The following is a 17,243-nucleotide window of genomic DNA, read 5'->3' as shown; positions in this document are numbered from 1 at the left end:
CCACAGTATAAGGAGAAGGCTGAGTGTGATAAACAAAGTAGAAGGTCATTTAGGATGCCTTTTGGAAGATGTTGCACAGACAAAACCATATTGCACATGCACTGAGCTTCTCAAGTATTAATGTTTCGGTCTCTAGCAACAACTACTTGCTGGCACACCAAGATAAGCAGATTTCACTCCCCACAGGTCCACAGCAGCAAAACAGATGCAGGGAACTCTGCTTGCAGTGGGACTTGAGGAAAATCCTCCTCATTTAAGTATAAAAATGAAAATGCAAAATACATTCACAATGCAATCAATTTTGCTTAGATAATGCAACAACTACAGAACTACAGCACAAACAGCCACTTCATAGCTCTTCTAATATGAGTAGACTAGAACTTTACTCGTAAAGTCCTTCTCCCACTGAACTTAAAACTTTAACATTTGTTTCTGTAACTAAGGGTTTCTTCCCAGAAGTCAGGAATAACAGTAGCCTCCCCATTTACCCATATCTATATTAAATCCTTCCCTGGGAAAAAAAATTCTTTCAGTCATCCTGAAGAGTCAATGCAGCTGAAGGGGTTCATACAGAAAAGGATATTGAATTTTTTTTTTTTTATTAAAGGCAACCAGAATTGCCATCTATCCATGAATTTAGGAAACACCAACAATGGCACAATTAAAAATTTCTTTTACACAGGAAGGACCAGTCAGTCCATTCTTACCCCAGAGTTCCCCGGCCTGACATGGGAGGACTTGGTGGTTTTTGTGTAGGCGGATTTGTTCTTGACAAGGTGCCAGTTCTTGCAGGCTGGTTATTTCCATGCTGAAATAAGGGAAAACATGATTTTATTTTTATAACAGAGCAGCTCTATTACTGACAGCTTTTTTTTTTTTTAAAGTGTAAGAATATGAAGTGAGAATTCCCAGACAGCTGTCAAACAGCAAGTTTTCAGCTACACACGAGACAGACGCCAGTAAATACAAAGAGCCTAAACACAAGCTTAATGTTATTTTCACTATTAATTAACAGCAGACATCAGAAAGGTAGGCAATTGACAAGTTCATGCACAAATGTCTTCTATCTTTTTTTTTTTTTTCTTAAAGGGAATTCACATTTGTATTCATTGCCATTTGGATGTTAATATTTTAAATCAAACTTTAACACTGACTGCAAAATACAGCCAGCATGGCCCAGAATTTCTCAATCTGCCCCTGCTATCTGACTAGCAGAGTCATTCAGGTTGTCTGGGAAGTCTCCTGCAAAAAATGTAAGTGAAGGGAATCAAGGCATCTACTGAATTCAGAGCAAAGCACTATGTGTTAGAGAAATTAATGTATCTATGTATAAATGCAGATGTCAATGTATCACAGATATATTGACACGCTAAATGCTGTAAATGAAAAAAAATGTATAGCATGTTTAATCTACATATCCTATGGAAAGCAGAAGAGAGTGTAAGAGAGCGCTAGTTTTCAGTTTTAATGGCTCTGCAGCCTCTACTATCAGTCACATGAGGCACTGTGGGTCAAAGGAGAAATAACACTTCTTACCTTGGCTTTTAGCCACTTAACGTTGGCAAAAAAAGAGGGGAAAAAGGTAGAAATTAATGGCAGATCCATCACAACTGATATGACAGGTTAAACTAAATATAATCACATTTTAAATATATCATTTGTGTCTACTGATAATTAGCTCATCCCAGTACACTAAGAGAGATTCTGCTGTGTCAGTTATTGAAAATTCGGTGCCTGACGAAGTGACCACAGGAACAGCACTTGTGCTAAAATTAAGTTTAACTAAGCTTTGCAAGGTATGTCTGCCAGGTTCCTCACGGGCAGTAAAGGGTTGAAAAGCCCTCTGCTGACCATTCAAGTCCAAAACCAAATCAATGGTATTTCAATGGCAATATGCACTTAAGAATTCATTCACAAAGCCACAGTTTCAGCAATATGCAGAGAATTGACAGGCCTGTTGCTTTTACACTTAACCTTTGTATGTTTTCAAGAAATCCTAGCTGCTGCATTGAATGGAAAAGAAAGAAAAGGGAATTTTTAAACAGGATGAGCAGCAGCAGCTTTCACCTCTGGTTTAGTGATTGAAATCTGATTCAAGCCAGCACAACGCTGGCTGCACAAAACTGTTTTGGCAGGGATATAATAATTCTTATTCTGAAATTTTAGCTCTTAGAATCAAGTTATTATATGATTCCACTGTATCATTTTAACAGCCTTCATGATTGCAGAGGAAAAAAATATCAAAACTCAGCCTCATGAAGAAAATGTAGTATTTTAAATAAACTCAAGCCAAGTTCTCTCTTTTTTTGGGGAAATCAAGACTGTCACAGGAGAGTGGGACAGGCACTCATATTTTCAAAAGGGTTAATTTCGCCAATTAAAAAAAAAACATCAAATACAAATGCCCAAACCAGAACAATCCAAATGCATTTTTTTTTTGAGGTTGTTTTGAATTAAAATGTTACTTCCAGAACAAGCCTTCCAAGGCAGAGCATTTCAAACTGTGAGTTTGCATCTTCTCCTCCTCCTCCAGGAAACACAGATTAGTTTACTTTTTTTTACTGAGTTCATGGATGCCTTTAATTAGAATATGCAATACAGCAAACATGCATTTGAGACTTCTGACAGGGTCTGCAAAACCAATGAAAAACAACTGGTTTACAGTTGAAAAAGTTTGGTATACCAATCAAATGAGGTTGAAAGCCACTGCACTTAAGTTATTCATATTACAACAGGAACATAAATCCTGTTTTAAAATTCAGATTAAAAAGTTTAGCACTGGTAATTAAATTTGAAGGTCAACCCATTTACTCCCAGCCTGGGCAGAAGTTCATCAGCAGAGCTGACAGGCATTTAAACCACCTCTGTCCCCACATACTTATTTCATGGATAAACATGCAGATTCAGTTCCCAAGATGCCAGAGTATTCTCCCAAGTAGTGTATTTTTAAAACAGGCCTTTAGTAATGAAATTTGCTTTCTCTTCTCACAGGAATATGTGACCCTTCCCCTCACTTCACCAGCTGCCAACAGCAATGGCATAATACAAGGAATTTGTTAAAGAAGGCCAAAAAAATGAAACTCTTGGTTCTTTCCTTCCCCAGCAGACATAGCTAGAAACTTTTTGAAGGCTTAAAAGGAAGGGTGGCCTGGTATCTAGCTCCTACTACTAAATTTGCCTGCCTCAAAAATACAAAACCAAAAAGCTTCCTTCCTTTCCTTCCCTTGTGCAGTGTCACTCAGCATTTATGAGTACTTCCATCCCACTCCTAATCCCTGTTACAGTCTGCCTCCACTGCAGTGACAGAATGAGTATCAACATGTAGCAATGATTCACTTAATCTTATTTCAAACCTTTCTACTGCTAAGTACACCATTTATCTGAAGTCCAAGAGCTCTTGACCTTTATTCCTGTCTCTAGGACTACATCAGGTGAGCTTCATCTCTTTTGCTACTAGTTAAACAATATACAGACAGATACACACTTGTTTGCTCAGAATAATTAGAAACTACTGCCATACTCCTTTCTATATGTAAAAAGGTCTGTAGATGTTGTTGTCAATATAAACAAGAGTCATACAGGCAGGAAAACAGAAGGCCAGAACACAAAAGGAACTGGGATTCAAATGGGAAAGCAACTCCTGATCCAAAACACCTAAGCAAGGGAGGAAAGCAAATAAACCAAAACAAGATGAACCATATGGCTATTTAATCATGGTTAACAAGCTAATTAATTAGGGGGAGACTTTTTTTTTTACTTATTGACTGAGCTTATGAGGTCAACATTGCTGCATTTCTTGGTCTAAAAACCAAATGTGATGCTTTCTAAGCAATAAAAAAAAAAATCTGCCTGGAATCGAGAACAGTTTATGCAGCAGGGTCTAGACTCATTGTAATTTGAAGAAGGTGGTGAGAAAAGGCAGCAGAAAACCTAAAGGAGTGGCAGGCATGTGCTTAATGAATATGCAAGTATCTCTCTACAAAAGCCTCTAAGCCAGCCAGCCTGCTGGGAGAACATGACCATCACCAAGTGCCTGATCAGTACCAGGAAGGTCAGAGCCAGAAAGGAGGGAAATACAGGGCATGAGGAGGAGAAGTGGTAACATGCATACGGTTCACAGCTTGAAGAGGGAAGAGACTGTTCTGAGAGGGTATAAAATAAGAGACAGGAGGTGTAAAATGAAAAAAGCTTAGTCAAATGAAGAGCATCTCTGAGAACTCCAGCAGAAGCTGTGAGGAGCATGATTCCCTTCTCCTCCTGCTATTTGTATTACTGCACACACAGGAGACGGTTCTCAACCCAGTACTAGCATCCTGGATGGCACACATCAGAACAAAAACAGTCTGTAGGCTTGCTGGGGATGCTTGTGATGCTGAGGGTGAGAACTAGACAGACCAGGATGTTCCCAGGAAGGAAATATGGTAGGCAGCAGCATTGGTTGGGGTTTCTTGCAATGATATAGCAGATCATGTTTTAAAGAAGCAGAACAATCTTGCCTTTCCAGGGAAAACCCAGCAATCATGTGGCTGTCTTGCATAAAGCTTTAAGGGCTGTCACAAAACTAGGAGAAAGAAACCACATTATCAGGTTTGAGAAATAAGAGTCAGTGCTGCTGCATTTCCAAAATGTTACAGCTAGGGCAGTGACACATCCATAGGGTTTGGCCAGCACGGGAGAGCAGGTTGGCCTAGGACTGAGAGCCAGCAATGGGCTGCAAAGGAGCAAAGCAATTAAGGCAACAGGCAGAACAGGTGTCTGCAACAGCCATGCAAGGCATTTATCAAAGCCAAAATTCAGGCTGCTCCTGTAACTCATGCCAGAAATTCAAAGCACCTGGACTTTAGAACTTCAGCTGTGGGTTTGGAAGGACAAGCAATGACTGCTAATACCAAGAGACTTATTTGCTTAAGGCAATCCTTTTGGCAATTCCAGCCATACTCAGTTCTGGTAGTCTGAAGAGTACAAAAACACCTGCTGCCAAAGGCAGTACTGCAGGTTGCTGTACTTGAGGTCAAAGGGACAAAACCAAGAATGGCATGAAAAGGAAGGGTGTGAGGAAATCAAAAGTACCCACTAGTAGTCAAGACATCAAGGGACTCCACTGGCTGGCCTCAGGAGGCAGCCAACTGGCTGTTTTTAATAGTTTTCATGCCACGTAAGAAGTCATGGGGGAACATTAGTCATGATTCAGGGAACTATAAATCTATCATTTGAGCTATGAACTGTGCTTAGAAAACTAGGGGTAGGGGTTATTGCAAATAACTAATTTCTGTGAGCAAATGTATCTGTAAGCACACAAAAGACCACCTGCACACAGAAGCAAAATCCTTATCACACTGATATTCAGCAAGTTTCTCCTGCACATTTCAGCTATGAACTCTCCAATTTCAGAGCGCAGAAAATTTCAAATCTCTAGGCAGGTTGTACTTCCTCTGCTGTATTCACTTATTATTTCTTTGACTTCTGAATTTAAAGAGCCAATTTCACTCTATATCCTGCCATATCTAGGATGACTGAAAGAAGTCACTAAAGACCACCCAATATATATGCTCTTCAATGGAAACAAGGGTTTTTAAAGTGTGCCAGTCTGATCTCCATTAACAGTAAGTACCTGGCAAACTTGAAACTTTTATTCATGGGGTCTGTAAAAGCAATATTCAGCCTAAGATAGGTTATCTTTAACCAATAATCACAGTTGTCAGACACAACAGAAAAAAACCCCACATGGTCGCTCTTTACTCTTTAGTCAACTTCCCTTTTACTTAAAAAGGTACTTCCTTTATTAGTCATGGGAGAATGCCCCTACAGAAAGGTAGCTGGCCAAAAGATCTTTTGAAATGATATTTTGTGTGTGCACCTAGGCAATTTTGCACAAGATTGCCTCTTCTTGTATTGGTGGGGCAGTTCTGAAATATGACGTGGTGAGACAGAGCAAAAAAAACAGAAGCTGGAGAGGTGCTTGTATGTGAAGGTAGGGCTTGCCTGAGGAAATGATAAAGCACCAAGCCTAGAACATGGTTTCCTTCCAGAAATCAAGATACAGAGTTTGGTAGAATATGTAATCAAAGATGTTGTTCAGCAGGCATGGTATAAGGCTGTCAGACACTCAGGGTAAAACATTTCTGCCACACGAGTTTTGTGCAGTATTAAAGAAATTATGCCTGTATCTCAATTTTCTTATCAGAATGTCTAGATTTCCTTATAGTCTATAGTAAAGCAGACTATTTTCAGGAAAGGTAGGCTTCAAATCAGTATTTCTTTAAAAATTGAACATATGTAGGTAAGTCTCTCTTCAGGGAAATTTAACCTCTCCTGCTAATATTTGCAACCTAGTCATTAGTGTTCTGTTAATGGTAATCAGATGTAATTAGCCAGTATTGCTTCTTTCCTTTAATTTTTTTTAACTTTCCAATTAAAAAGCATTAGCATACAAAAACCTGTTTTGGATGATAGACAAACTTAACACTGCTCTCTCAGAACTCACTAATCTTGTTCAGAGAAAGATACCTAGATTCCTACTTTTAAATAGTTCAAGATTTTTCAGTTGAGTTGGTGACATTGAATTTAACTACAATAAAGTAAGACTAACATAGAAAAAATATTAGAAAATAAAGAGACCCCAAACTTTTGAGTTTCATTTGCAAGCTGGAAGGCTTGAAACCTACATTATGTCAGATGACACTAGGCACACTTCTGACTTTTCAGTATCAGGTGCCCTGTGGAAAGCACACAGTGTTAACACTCACAACAGAGTCATTGGAGCTGGCAACAGGAAGTTCCTTTTCCCCCAGAGAAGCATTCTTTACCCTACAGCAATATTTACTGTTTGGCTGTGACCCCAGAGGGATGATGTGACATTAATGAAATTGGCAACATGACATCCTTTGAGGCGTGAATGTCTGACAGAGGCTGGTAAGGGGACAAAGGCAGCAGCAGCTCCAGTTCAGGATCTCTATCTCATTTGGGTTTTATTAAGGTGAATTATTTAAAATTTAATATTCCAGCAGCTACACATAAAAAGCCTTATCCTAAAGGGTAAGGGAGCTTCATTAGGTAGCCTTTCACCCTCACATCAGCATTTTATCTGCATTTTTGTTTTGCACTGACACAGATATAAGCATATGGACTGCATGTAGGACATGCTGAGAAGCACAAGGGTAAGAGCAAGACTCCCTTCTCTGAACTCAGTGTTTGTCAAGTTCTGGCCCAATCCCTTCTTTAAGAGAGTCCTTCCAACTTCTATTTGCTTAGAAAGATTTCTGAATGCTTAACTCCTGTTTAACTTTCAGGGCTCAAAAGCTTCTTACAGCTTTTATGTGCTAAAATGCAGATTTCTTTATGGTGACAAAAGTACAATTTTTTTTCCTTAAAAATAAAACTGAAAAGCGATCAATCTTCATATACAATTCAAGTTTGGTTTTGAAGAACTATTAGTTCCATAAAATAAACTTGATCCAGTTACAGCTATTAGGCATTTCAATTAGGCATGCATTCAACATTTTATCTGCCTTAACCATAAGGCATCATCACTTCAATTTCCTACTTAGCTGCCATTTTACAAATTGCTGCAATTCCACCTGCTTTCTGTTCAAAAAGAAGATTATTATAAATTCAAAGGCCAATTTGAATTTGGCTTTTAAGGGCAAATTTAAGGTTTTTAACGCAGTTTCCAAGCTTCCTCCTTCTCCCCACTCTTAAACTAAGGATTTTCTGTATGAGTAATTGTGTTTGACCTATTTATTTGCTGGCACAGTATTTTTTTCTTTCCTTTCACAAAAAAAAAAAAAAAAAGGAGGAGGAAGGAAATGTTAAAGTAGCCTCTGTCTAATAATTTTAAACCAAGCTCTACACAGGAAGGTAGATAATGACACTTACTCTTGTTTACAAAGAATTACTTCAGCTACATTCCCCTATGCCCAGAGGGTGACAGCTGAGCAACCATTTCACAGACCAGCAAAAATGCTTCCCTCTGTGTTTCTTGGAGCCATCCACACATTTGTATTGCAAAGGAAAGCCTCCTGGCTAGCAAACCAACTTAAAAAGCCCTCCTGATTTGGACTGATGCCAGCCTTGGCTTCACAGAACATATATTAAAAAAAGCAACTTTTGGAGACATTGTCTGTATCTGTCCCTGCAAAGGGAAGGGGCAGGGAGTGCAACAGCTGGGGCACTCTGGGGCTGCCATGGAGGTTTCAGGCTAAAAGAGAAAGCACCTCTGTGATCCTAGGATCCTCTACAAAAATCTTTTCAACCAAGATTGTGCTGGAGGAGGAGATAGCACTGCTTTCCAAAGAAAGTGTCTCCCATCAGTGAGGAAACCTGCAATGGAGAGCAGCTGCTTACCCATCACTGCCACCTCTGTCCTCACCTGCCCCCACAAAAATTGCTGCCTATGTGTGAGACACAGGGGGATGCAGAGCCCTTCTCCATGCCCCAAGCACATGCATCTGCTTTTGCATCCTTTCTACACAGCCACGACAAGCAGAGACAAACAAAGAAAATTAACTGTGAGTATACACATAAGGTGGTTTTGCATTTGCTCAGATGGAAGATGTATGGTGAAGACAGCATTTACCCTGAGGACTACACACCTCCCTAATTTCATTATTTAACTCTGTGAGACATTATTTTTATCTATGCCTCTCATATAAACAATTCAGGGTCACCTCATAAAATATATTGCGTATTTAAATAACATTTTCCCTAGGATGAATATTTAAATACATAAAAGCAGAAAAAGGGTATAATCCAGTCTGTATCTTTGATTTCTCCTCCTCGTGTTTTTCCTTTATGTTTCTTTATCTAATCCTACACCAGGACAGAGTCCCACTAAGAGCAATAAATTGTCATTTACAGATTTTAAAGTGTTTTTTATAACTCTTACTTAATATGTAAATGCCAATATATGTGTTACGTTGTATCTTACTGACAGTTGCTACAGCAGAAAATATTCAAGGATCTGTAAGTTAGTCAAACTGACAATGGTTCTAACCAGACTTCAAACTTTTTTCTCTAGGAAAAAAAGGGTTTCTAAGGCCTTGTTAGACATGTTGCTGTCCAGCTTGAGGTGAAAACTTTGCTCAAGAAAATAAGACTCAATAAAGACTGAAGTATCTTTTAAAACTACTCTGGAAAAGACAAGCTTTTAATTCAGTTTATTGCACGCTCTCCCCTAACTGTAGATTCAAGAGGCAACTCAGATTCTCAGCATCATCTTTCATTTGTGCTGACTTCCAACAGGACTTGATCCATCTTCTTAAGTTGTTTTGGTTTGATTTTCTTGTAACATCACTACCTACATCTAGGTGACTAAATAAGCTACTTCCATCAGAGCCTTGATCTGTGGCACACTCTTGGAACTCAAGTAGTAAGATGGCTAAAACATTTAATTGTGTCATTAACTCACACACTCTTTTCAACAGTGTCTCTAACACGTGGCAGCCACCTTGAACTACATACCTGAGGTCTGGCTGGCAGTTTATTCAATTGTTTAACAAGTCTACATAGAAAATACCAACTGTTTTATGCCTTTGACAGCTGTAAAACAGACTTAGGCAAGTCACTCAATGAAACAGTATCAAGACATAATTTGCAGCAGTCTTGTAATTGAGTTGGCAATTTGGTTATTACCAGAGGCTTTTTTACCTCTGAAAAGACCAAGCTTTTAGTATAGAATAAACCACTAACATTAAAAAAAGCCTTCACCAAAACCATTCCATAAGAACTGCTTAGAAATGAGTAAACAGCACTCACTAAAAAAGAGGGTCACATGAACGAAGACACTAGTACTCCCAAAAGGAAATACTGATATCGGAAGATGCAACAGCTAACCCTTAATAACCTCAGCCTTTATGGATCAAGCAACCTGTTTTGAGTCTGCATAACACAAGTAGTTCAGCAAAGCATCAATTTCAGAGACGAATAGTAATTATTTGACTTTGAAAGTCTTCTACAGCACTTGATCCCTGGAACAGTTAAATGCAGAAACCAATAACCTGACATTGAATTTCTGTACTCTCTATTTGTAGAACATTCTCTTAAAATGCAGGCTATACTGAAAAATCATCAGTTTCTCTGACTTCAGTGTTTCTACTTTATAGCAATTCAGTACATGTTTGTCTGTCAGGCTTCTACACAAGACTTATTCATCAAGACTGGCTTAATTTATTATTGAAAAACAATCCTGAGTTACAGGTTTACCTATATTAAAAAAAAAAAAAAAATCAAGTAGTCTAAAGTCTCTACATTAATTCATAGTTCTACAGCTGTCATGGTATAGAACTGCTTTCTAACTTGTGTTGGAATTAGACTCCTGTGGACATTTGGAGGGTTACTACAAAGCAGGAGGTAGCCTGGTCTCTGTTGTGCCAAGTCATTCTAAAGATCTGTTTCTCAAGCTCAGCGATTCAAAGGGCATGTGATGGGCTGATACAGCTGCACCACTCACTGGCCAGGGCACATCAAGAGGATGTGCTATCCTTTAGAGGATACACAGGTTTTGAATAAATGTCTTCCAAGAGAAGATTGTTGCAACTGAATATACCTTGAACACCTGGTCTAGAGGAATACAGAAGCATTTTTTATAAAAATATGACCAGGGAGCAAATGGTGTTATATTAATTCATTCCAACTACAACCATTTCAAGAGAGGTAGACATTATCTTATTAAAGTTTTTACTTAGAGAAAAGGAAAGTTAGGCTGTCCAATAGGAGTAAGACATCAAATGCCAATGAGATTTAAATGCAAACTAGCTGACCCCCTTTCTTGTGTTCACCCACCAAAAAGCCCCAGCCCACCAGCCAACTTCCCCATAAGAAAGGACTTCCTTTATTTCTTTAGTTATTGAGAAAAACTGAGTGGCAGTGACAGCTTAATGCAGAGGAGGAAGTAGTGATAATTTTAAAAGTCAGTCATGGCTTTTTTGACAAGTCATTAGCCTAAGATCATGAGCCATTACTTCCTGACACTGTGACTATCACTGACAGTCACAAGGGTATGGAAAACATTGCTCAAAAAACCCTCACTGTAAAACAATCCATTTTGTTATTGAAATGTTTGTATGTGGGAGCATATCACACCCATAATCCTTCCTATCACAAAGAACTAAACATTTGAGTATCAGTAACATCCTGCCCCGACCCTGTCTCCTGTCTGTGTTACTTGGAGTCCTCAAGTGTCCAGGAGTTCTTACCTTCACGCCATGGCCAACATCATCCAGCACCGTGTAGTCTATAGGTTTTCGAATATACCTTACAGGACGTTCCATGTTCGCTGGTGCTATAATTTTGTGAGTTCTTGATGTGTTCTTATTGGTCGTCAAAATGCCTATCTCTCTGCGAGCGACCTTTTCTTTATGGATGTCCACAGTCTAGATTAAAAACAAGAAAGTATGGGTTTCTTTAAGCATTTGCTGTTTTCTTTACAGAGCTAGCTGCACGTTTAGGTTTCACTGTTAGACAAAGAGTCTGAACGAAGTTAATGCTGCTGGAAGGATGCCAGTTTATTGATGAAATGAGTTTAATCTATACAAATGTTGGTAGAAAATTACACCTTAATGAAATAACCAATATTAATAATAAAATTACAATTATATGTTACTGCTTCAACATCCTAAAGACACTATGCAGATACAGTCCTTACAGATTAACCCTCGGTGTTCTTATGACTGACACTGGAAATAAATTACTCCAGCTCCACAGCTGGGAAACCAGGACAGACAAGCTAAGCAATTTGCTCAGAGCCCCAGAGGGGACTAAGCTTGGGAAGTCTGTGCAGTGATTTCTTTCAGCAAAGCCATCAGAGCATATCAGAGTGAGAGACTGCACAGGTAGGGACTAATTTCAGCACTGGGACTAGTTTCAGTCATACTGTTTATAGCAGCTTTACTGAAAGAATAAAACAAAGCTTTGCAAGTAAAGGAATACAAAATATGCTGCATTTATTCAGAGGAAAAAAAAAAAAAAAAAAAAAAAGAGACAAAGATCAGTCCAGCAGTCTTTGAAAAAACAAAGCTTCACATAACAGACACATTCTTCTACATGGAATATAATCACAGTTTAAACCCTCGACTGGATGCCATAAAAGTCCCATTTCTAGGAAGCCTATTTCAAGATTCAGGGATTGAGTGTACTGGCTTAAGTACCTACTAGAACCTTAGGTTCACATTGAAGGAGATGGTATCTGACAAAAAAATGCCCCTTTGAGCAAAACCTCTCAAGCCACTTATCCACTGAGGAAAATAAATCTTAGTCTATAAGCATCAATTCCTACTAGAAAGGCTATCACAGAAAAAAACAGTGAAGGTTCAAAAAGAAAGAAAAATCCTTGTCATCCTAAATCCGACCTTATTTAGGTAGATACCTAAAAATGGTTTAATCTAAAATTACTGTTGTGAAGCACATGGTTTAGTTTAGTGAAGCAAAGTCAAAGATGAAGCAGAAAATTAGTTGCTATTTCTACTCCTATGTGAGCCAAGATTAAAAAAGCAAGATTAGTATTCAGGAAATTAACATTTCTAGGAAAGCCAGCATTCAGCGGTCACTGCGAAATGTCTTCAGCTGAACTGTTGTTTTCATTAACTGGTGCACATGTTCAAATAATCTTAAATTCTCCTGACTACACAAACATGTAAGACCCTTCCTTAACAATTCAGATAGGCAGCACTGCAGACTACAAGCAGGAATACAGGTAGAGGAGCACCTAAAAACAGTGATACCAAGCAATCTTGTTTTCACAGCTTCAAGCTAAATAACAGACTACTTGAAACACTACAAAAGGATCTTTTACTTTTAAAGCACACAGAATCTTAATAGAAATAAGATGTGTAATTTTCCAGAGCAATGCAAGACATTAAGTGTGCATGTCTGCATTAGCTTATTTGGAATAAAAATGCCTTTCCAAATGAGACAATCCTATTCATCAAGTATTTACCTCCATCAGTATCAGATATCACCCACTGCACCCATGTTTCCTCTGGCAGCTGATTTTACAGATGATAGAATGAAGACTAAAGAATGAGATTGGTCTTTTTCCAATGCAGCTATTATTTGTTCTTTTCTTTTTAGAGCCTGAAACATACATATTAGTTCTGCCTTTTCATTGTTTTCTTGATCTTGCTGAAAGAATTAAGAGGGCTGTGCTACATGTTCATCTCTCTTCCAATTTTTCTGCACAACCTGCACCTTTCTGTTCAATAACAGCACATCACAAACTATCTTACAAAACTCTTAAATAATAAGCAACTTTCCATATTTTGTAATACATGAGAGAAAAAGAACCAATTTTAAAGTCCCCTGAACAATGTACCAATTTAGGAGGCTGAGAACATAAATTTAAAAAACATACAACAATGTTTCAAAGTAGGCTTCTCTAAAATACAGCTAAGTCCCTAGAAATAAATCCATGCTTCTACTTCATCTTCACAAACCAAATCTGTTGTTACTAAGAAACTCATTTTTTGTTCAGTGGATGGACAAAGATGCATCTTTATACTAAGAGTTCTCTTAACACTGACCGCAAAATAAAAAATGCAAAACAAAGTCCTTCACAGTACAAAAAAACCCCATCTTTTTCTAGCAGGTAGTCTGTGAAACTGACTTTTCCTCCCTGCAATGGACAATGAAAATTCCATAAGTTACTGGAACAGAGGATAAGAAATTCCAGGAAGAGATGTACCATACATGCATTAGAAACTGACTTAAATAATATTGCAATAAATTGCTGTTAATGAAAATACCTCATAGAACAGGAAAATACTATATATTCATTTTATCAGACAGCTTATGCAAAATTAAGTAAGGAGTAGTGATTTGTAAAGTCTTGGCATGAACTTCAGGGAGAAAAAGTAGAGTATCTGTACCACAGTGCAGGGCCAGCAACAGGGCACATATGTAAATCCTGAAAGGCATTCAGATATGCCTGTGCAAGAGACTAATCTGCTGCTCAAAGCAAACGAGATTTCAACTCCTGCCACATCTGGTGCACTGGAAAAGCAAGGCAGGATTTTACCCCTATGCAAAGCAAAGGCTCACAGCATATGCTCTGCCCACAGCAATAGGCTGCCCGTCAGAGCTACCAGACAGCATCTTACTTAAAGATTAATTATTGGGCTTTTTTAGATCTGCATATTATTAAGTCTTATGTGAACACTATGCAAACCACACAACAATTGGTCATTCTTCTATTTTCATTTATATCTGCTTGATGTTCATGTGGAAGTTTATTGTTTAGTCATAGGCAATATTTTTCACTTTCAAAAGAGGAAAAACTCAACACACAAGCAATTTTTAGTAGGACAGCAAAGCTTTCCAGCCAGTCAACAGTTAAATTTCCAAGTAAGACAAGCCACATATACCAGGCCACAGTTAAAACAGACCATTATCAAAGCTCTGGTCACACTTGACATCTGCAGCTATGAGTGTTTGTTCTGGTATGGTAACAAGACAGCTAAACTGTAGTTGGTTTGTGATTTTATGCACAAAACCTAGTTTCAGATAACAAAGATGGAGAGGAGGAAAGTATGGCTAACTGGCATGGGTTAGCACAGGCTAACAAGCACCTGCAAGCAGTCAGACCAGCTTCAGGTGCCTTTGACCTATGCCGAAACAAATACATAGCACAACTTAAAATTTGGGGTAAAGGGCAGGGATTTTCACTCCTAGACAACATAATCCAGTGAGACAAAGGCAAGCTTTATACTGATTTGGAGAAGAGGGAAAAGACAGTCATTCCAGAAGCACAATGTGTTTCCTTTGGGAAGCAAATTTAAATTAACTCATCACACAAACCCCTCTGCCATGAGAACTGAGTGCCAGGGACTAGTCAAATTAATCCAGAAGCTTGGAGGTTAAATTAACTGTTAATTATTAGCTGCCTCCACTATTTGTCTTCTTTAAATCATATAAAATTTACAAAACCAACAAACAGTTTAACAGCAGGATGTAGAGTTAAATTTTAACCGTTTGATTCCGCAGAAGTAGCCTCAAGGCTAAGTGAAGCACAGCAATGATACAGCAAAGAGCTGTTCTTTTATTATCCTATGCTGTAGATACCACTCTACCCAGGTGCTAGAGCATGGTAGCCCAGAACAATTTACAGTAAATAGAGACTGAAGTGTCTCTGACCAAGCTAATATAAGGGTATCTAAACATTTTAATAAAGCTCACACATATGGAGTTATAAAAATAAAAAAAGAAAATCAATTGAAACTTCAACAGTCATTTTACTCCTGAATCACTGCAACTCAAATTTGTGAGTTTAAGGAAGACTAAAAAGTCACTTCAAGGACATTTCCTTGGTCATAAAAAAAGCTAACATTCAAACACATAATACAAAAAAAAAAAACACCCCATAAAAAAAAAATCTAAGATTACACCACCACTTTTAATGGCAGCTTTTCAGGCCATTTTATGCAATGCTTTTAAGAACTTTCACATCATACAAAAATTGCCCTGTGTCACAGAGAGCTGCAGGCCAGTAACTTTCCAATTTGTCCCTAAACTCACTCAGAGAAGAAGGAATGTAGGATCACAATCCACAGACTTCCTTAAGATGCCAATTTCTCTAAAGCAAGGAGACAAGGAAGACTAAGCAACTTGTTATTGGCAACATTTTCTGTAATTTTGACATTGTTTCTCCATATTGCTTTTTCAGCTCTCGGTTAAATATAGGGTTGGGTCTCTTAGTAACACTTTATTTCAGGCAAGTAGAGCCCTGATTACAGGGCATAAGTGCTATATATACCTATATGTCAGCAGAATAGATTACAATTACTTTATCCAAACAAAACTAAGACATATCAGCCATGCAAGCAGCATGACCTGCTACCACTTGGCATCCCCATCTTCCTACTGCACTCGCTGAAATCACGTCCGAGGCTCAGCAAACTTGGAGCTGCATTTCCCCAAAGGAAGCTGCTCCACACCTGAAGTCCTGTGTGCACTCTGGAGCAGCTCAATGCAAGAAGGACAAACTATCAGAGTGTGTCCAGAGGAGACCAAGATGGTGAAAGGTGTCAAGGGAAAGCCATACAGGTGGCTGAGGTCACTGTTTCTTCAGCCTTGAGAAGGGAAGGCTGAGGGGTGCCCTCATCACAGCTGACAACTCCCTCAAGGGGGGCAGTGCCTCAAGGGAAGGTGCTCATCTGCTCTGGTGAGCAGCAACAGGATGTAAGGAAATGGAATGAAGCCATGTCAGGGGAATTTCAGACTGGACATTAGGAAAATATTCTTCACTGAGAGGGTGGCTGGTCACTGGAACAGGCTTCCCAGGGAAGTGGTCAGGGTCTCAAGCCTGTCAGAGTTCAAGGAGCACCTAGATGACACTAAGTCATATGGTTGAGCTTTAGGGACTTGGACTCGACAACCCTTATTGGTCCCTTCTAACTTTAAATGACTGTATGCTAAACACTGCATCATTGAATTCCAAGTTAATGGAGAGTACAGTGTTTCATCCATTCTATACCTGAAGAGTGAGATTCTCTTAACCAAAGGGCATTGCTGGCAGTATGAGAGAAAAGAATTGTGTAAGAAAAAAAAAAAAACCTTCAAAGACCTCTAGTCAAAGACAAGCCAATTGGAACACTAGACTTGACATATCACATCACAGCAATCCATTAAATTCAGTACCTTTCAGCAGAAACTCTGCCTGATGTGACACAAAATACTGCAAAGGCACAGGTTTCAGACTGAACCTTGTCAACAGAGCTATGCAATGCATGGGACAGTGAGTGGTGCAGAGAAAGTTTAGTTTCCTTCCTCAGTCTCTGGTACAACTGGTCTGGACTCCAAGCTTACTTCTTTACATTTCAATATGAAAGGTAGCATCCATTCTACTGCCCACAAAAAATCAGTAACAGCTTCAGATTTAATTGGTCATACATAGCAGTAAAATACACAGTAAAAAACTTCATAACACAAACAAATATTTTTTACTACAAGTTCACACACACAGACTATACAGTGTATTAACCAAAGGAAACAATTTAAGAAACACACTAAGGTGCTTTCAGTATACCTAATAAATAAAACAATTCAAGCCCTCACTCTTTGCAATCTGCTCCTAAACCCAGCTTTAATATAAGTCTTACTATCATTCTTCAAAAGTACCAATTTCATCATCTTCCTATATAGTTTATACAATAAGCTTCCCTGAAAGGAAAATAAACTGGTGAGAATAAGAACATCAGCTTACTCTGTTTTAGAAATATAAATTTATTCCACTGCTGCTTCTAGAAAGAAAGCAT

The 17,243-nt window shown here is 38.5% G+C and overlaps 1 protein-coding gene across 15 annotated transcripts in view; it reads right to left on the bottom strand.

Moving 5' to 3' along the window:
* The window catches only part of ABI1 (abl interactor 1), a 76,406-nt gene that overhangs the window by 16,892 nt on the left and 42,271 nt on the right, over positions 1–17,243 (bottom strand). For 8 of the 15 annotated variants that reach the window (XM_021543053.4, XM_021543049.3, XM_085565223.1 and 5 more), the window contains exons 3-5: positions 11,193–11,369; positions 1,537–1,551; positions 708–808 (exon numbers count right to left, since the gene is read on the bottom strand). In XM_021543053.4, coding sequence (XP_021398728.1) covers positions 708–808; positions 1,537–1,551; positions 11,193–11,369 — 293 coding nt within the window. The remainder of the gene's footprint in view (positions 1–707; positions 809–1,536; positions 1,552–11,192; positions 11,370–17,243) is intronic. The other 7 variants (XM_021543047.3, XM_085565202.1, XM_085565235.1 and 4 more) reach the window with 1 other exon arrangement.

The sequence above is a fragment of the Lonchura striata genome, chromosome 2, assembly GCF_050655825.1.
Source record: "Lonchura striata isolate lonStrDom1 chromosome 2, ASM5065582v1, whole genome shotgun sequence".
Lineage (NCBI taxonomy): Eukaryota > Metazoa > Chordata > Aves > Passeriformes > Estrildidae > Lonchura > Lonchura striata.
Note: the sequence above shows the minus strand (reverse complement) of the source record. Positions and strands in the feature narration are given on the sequence as shown.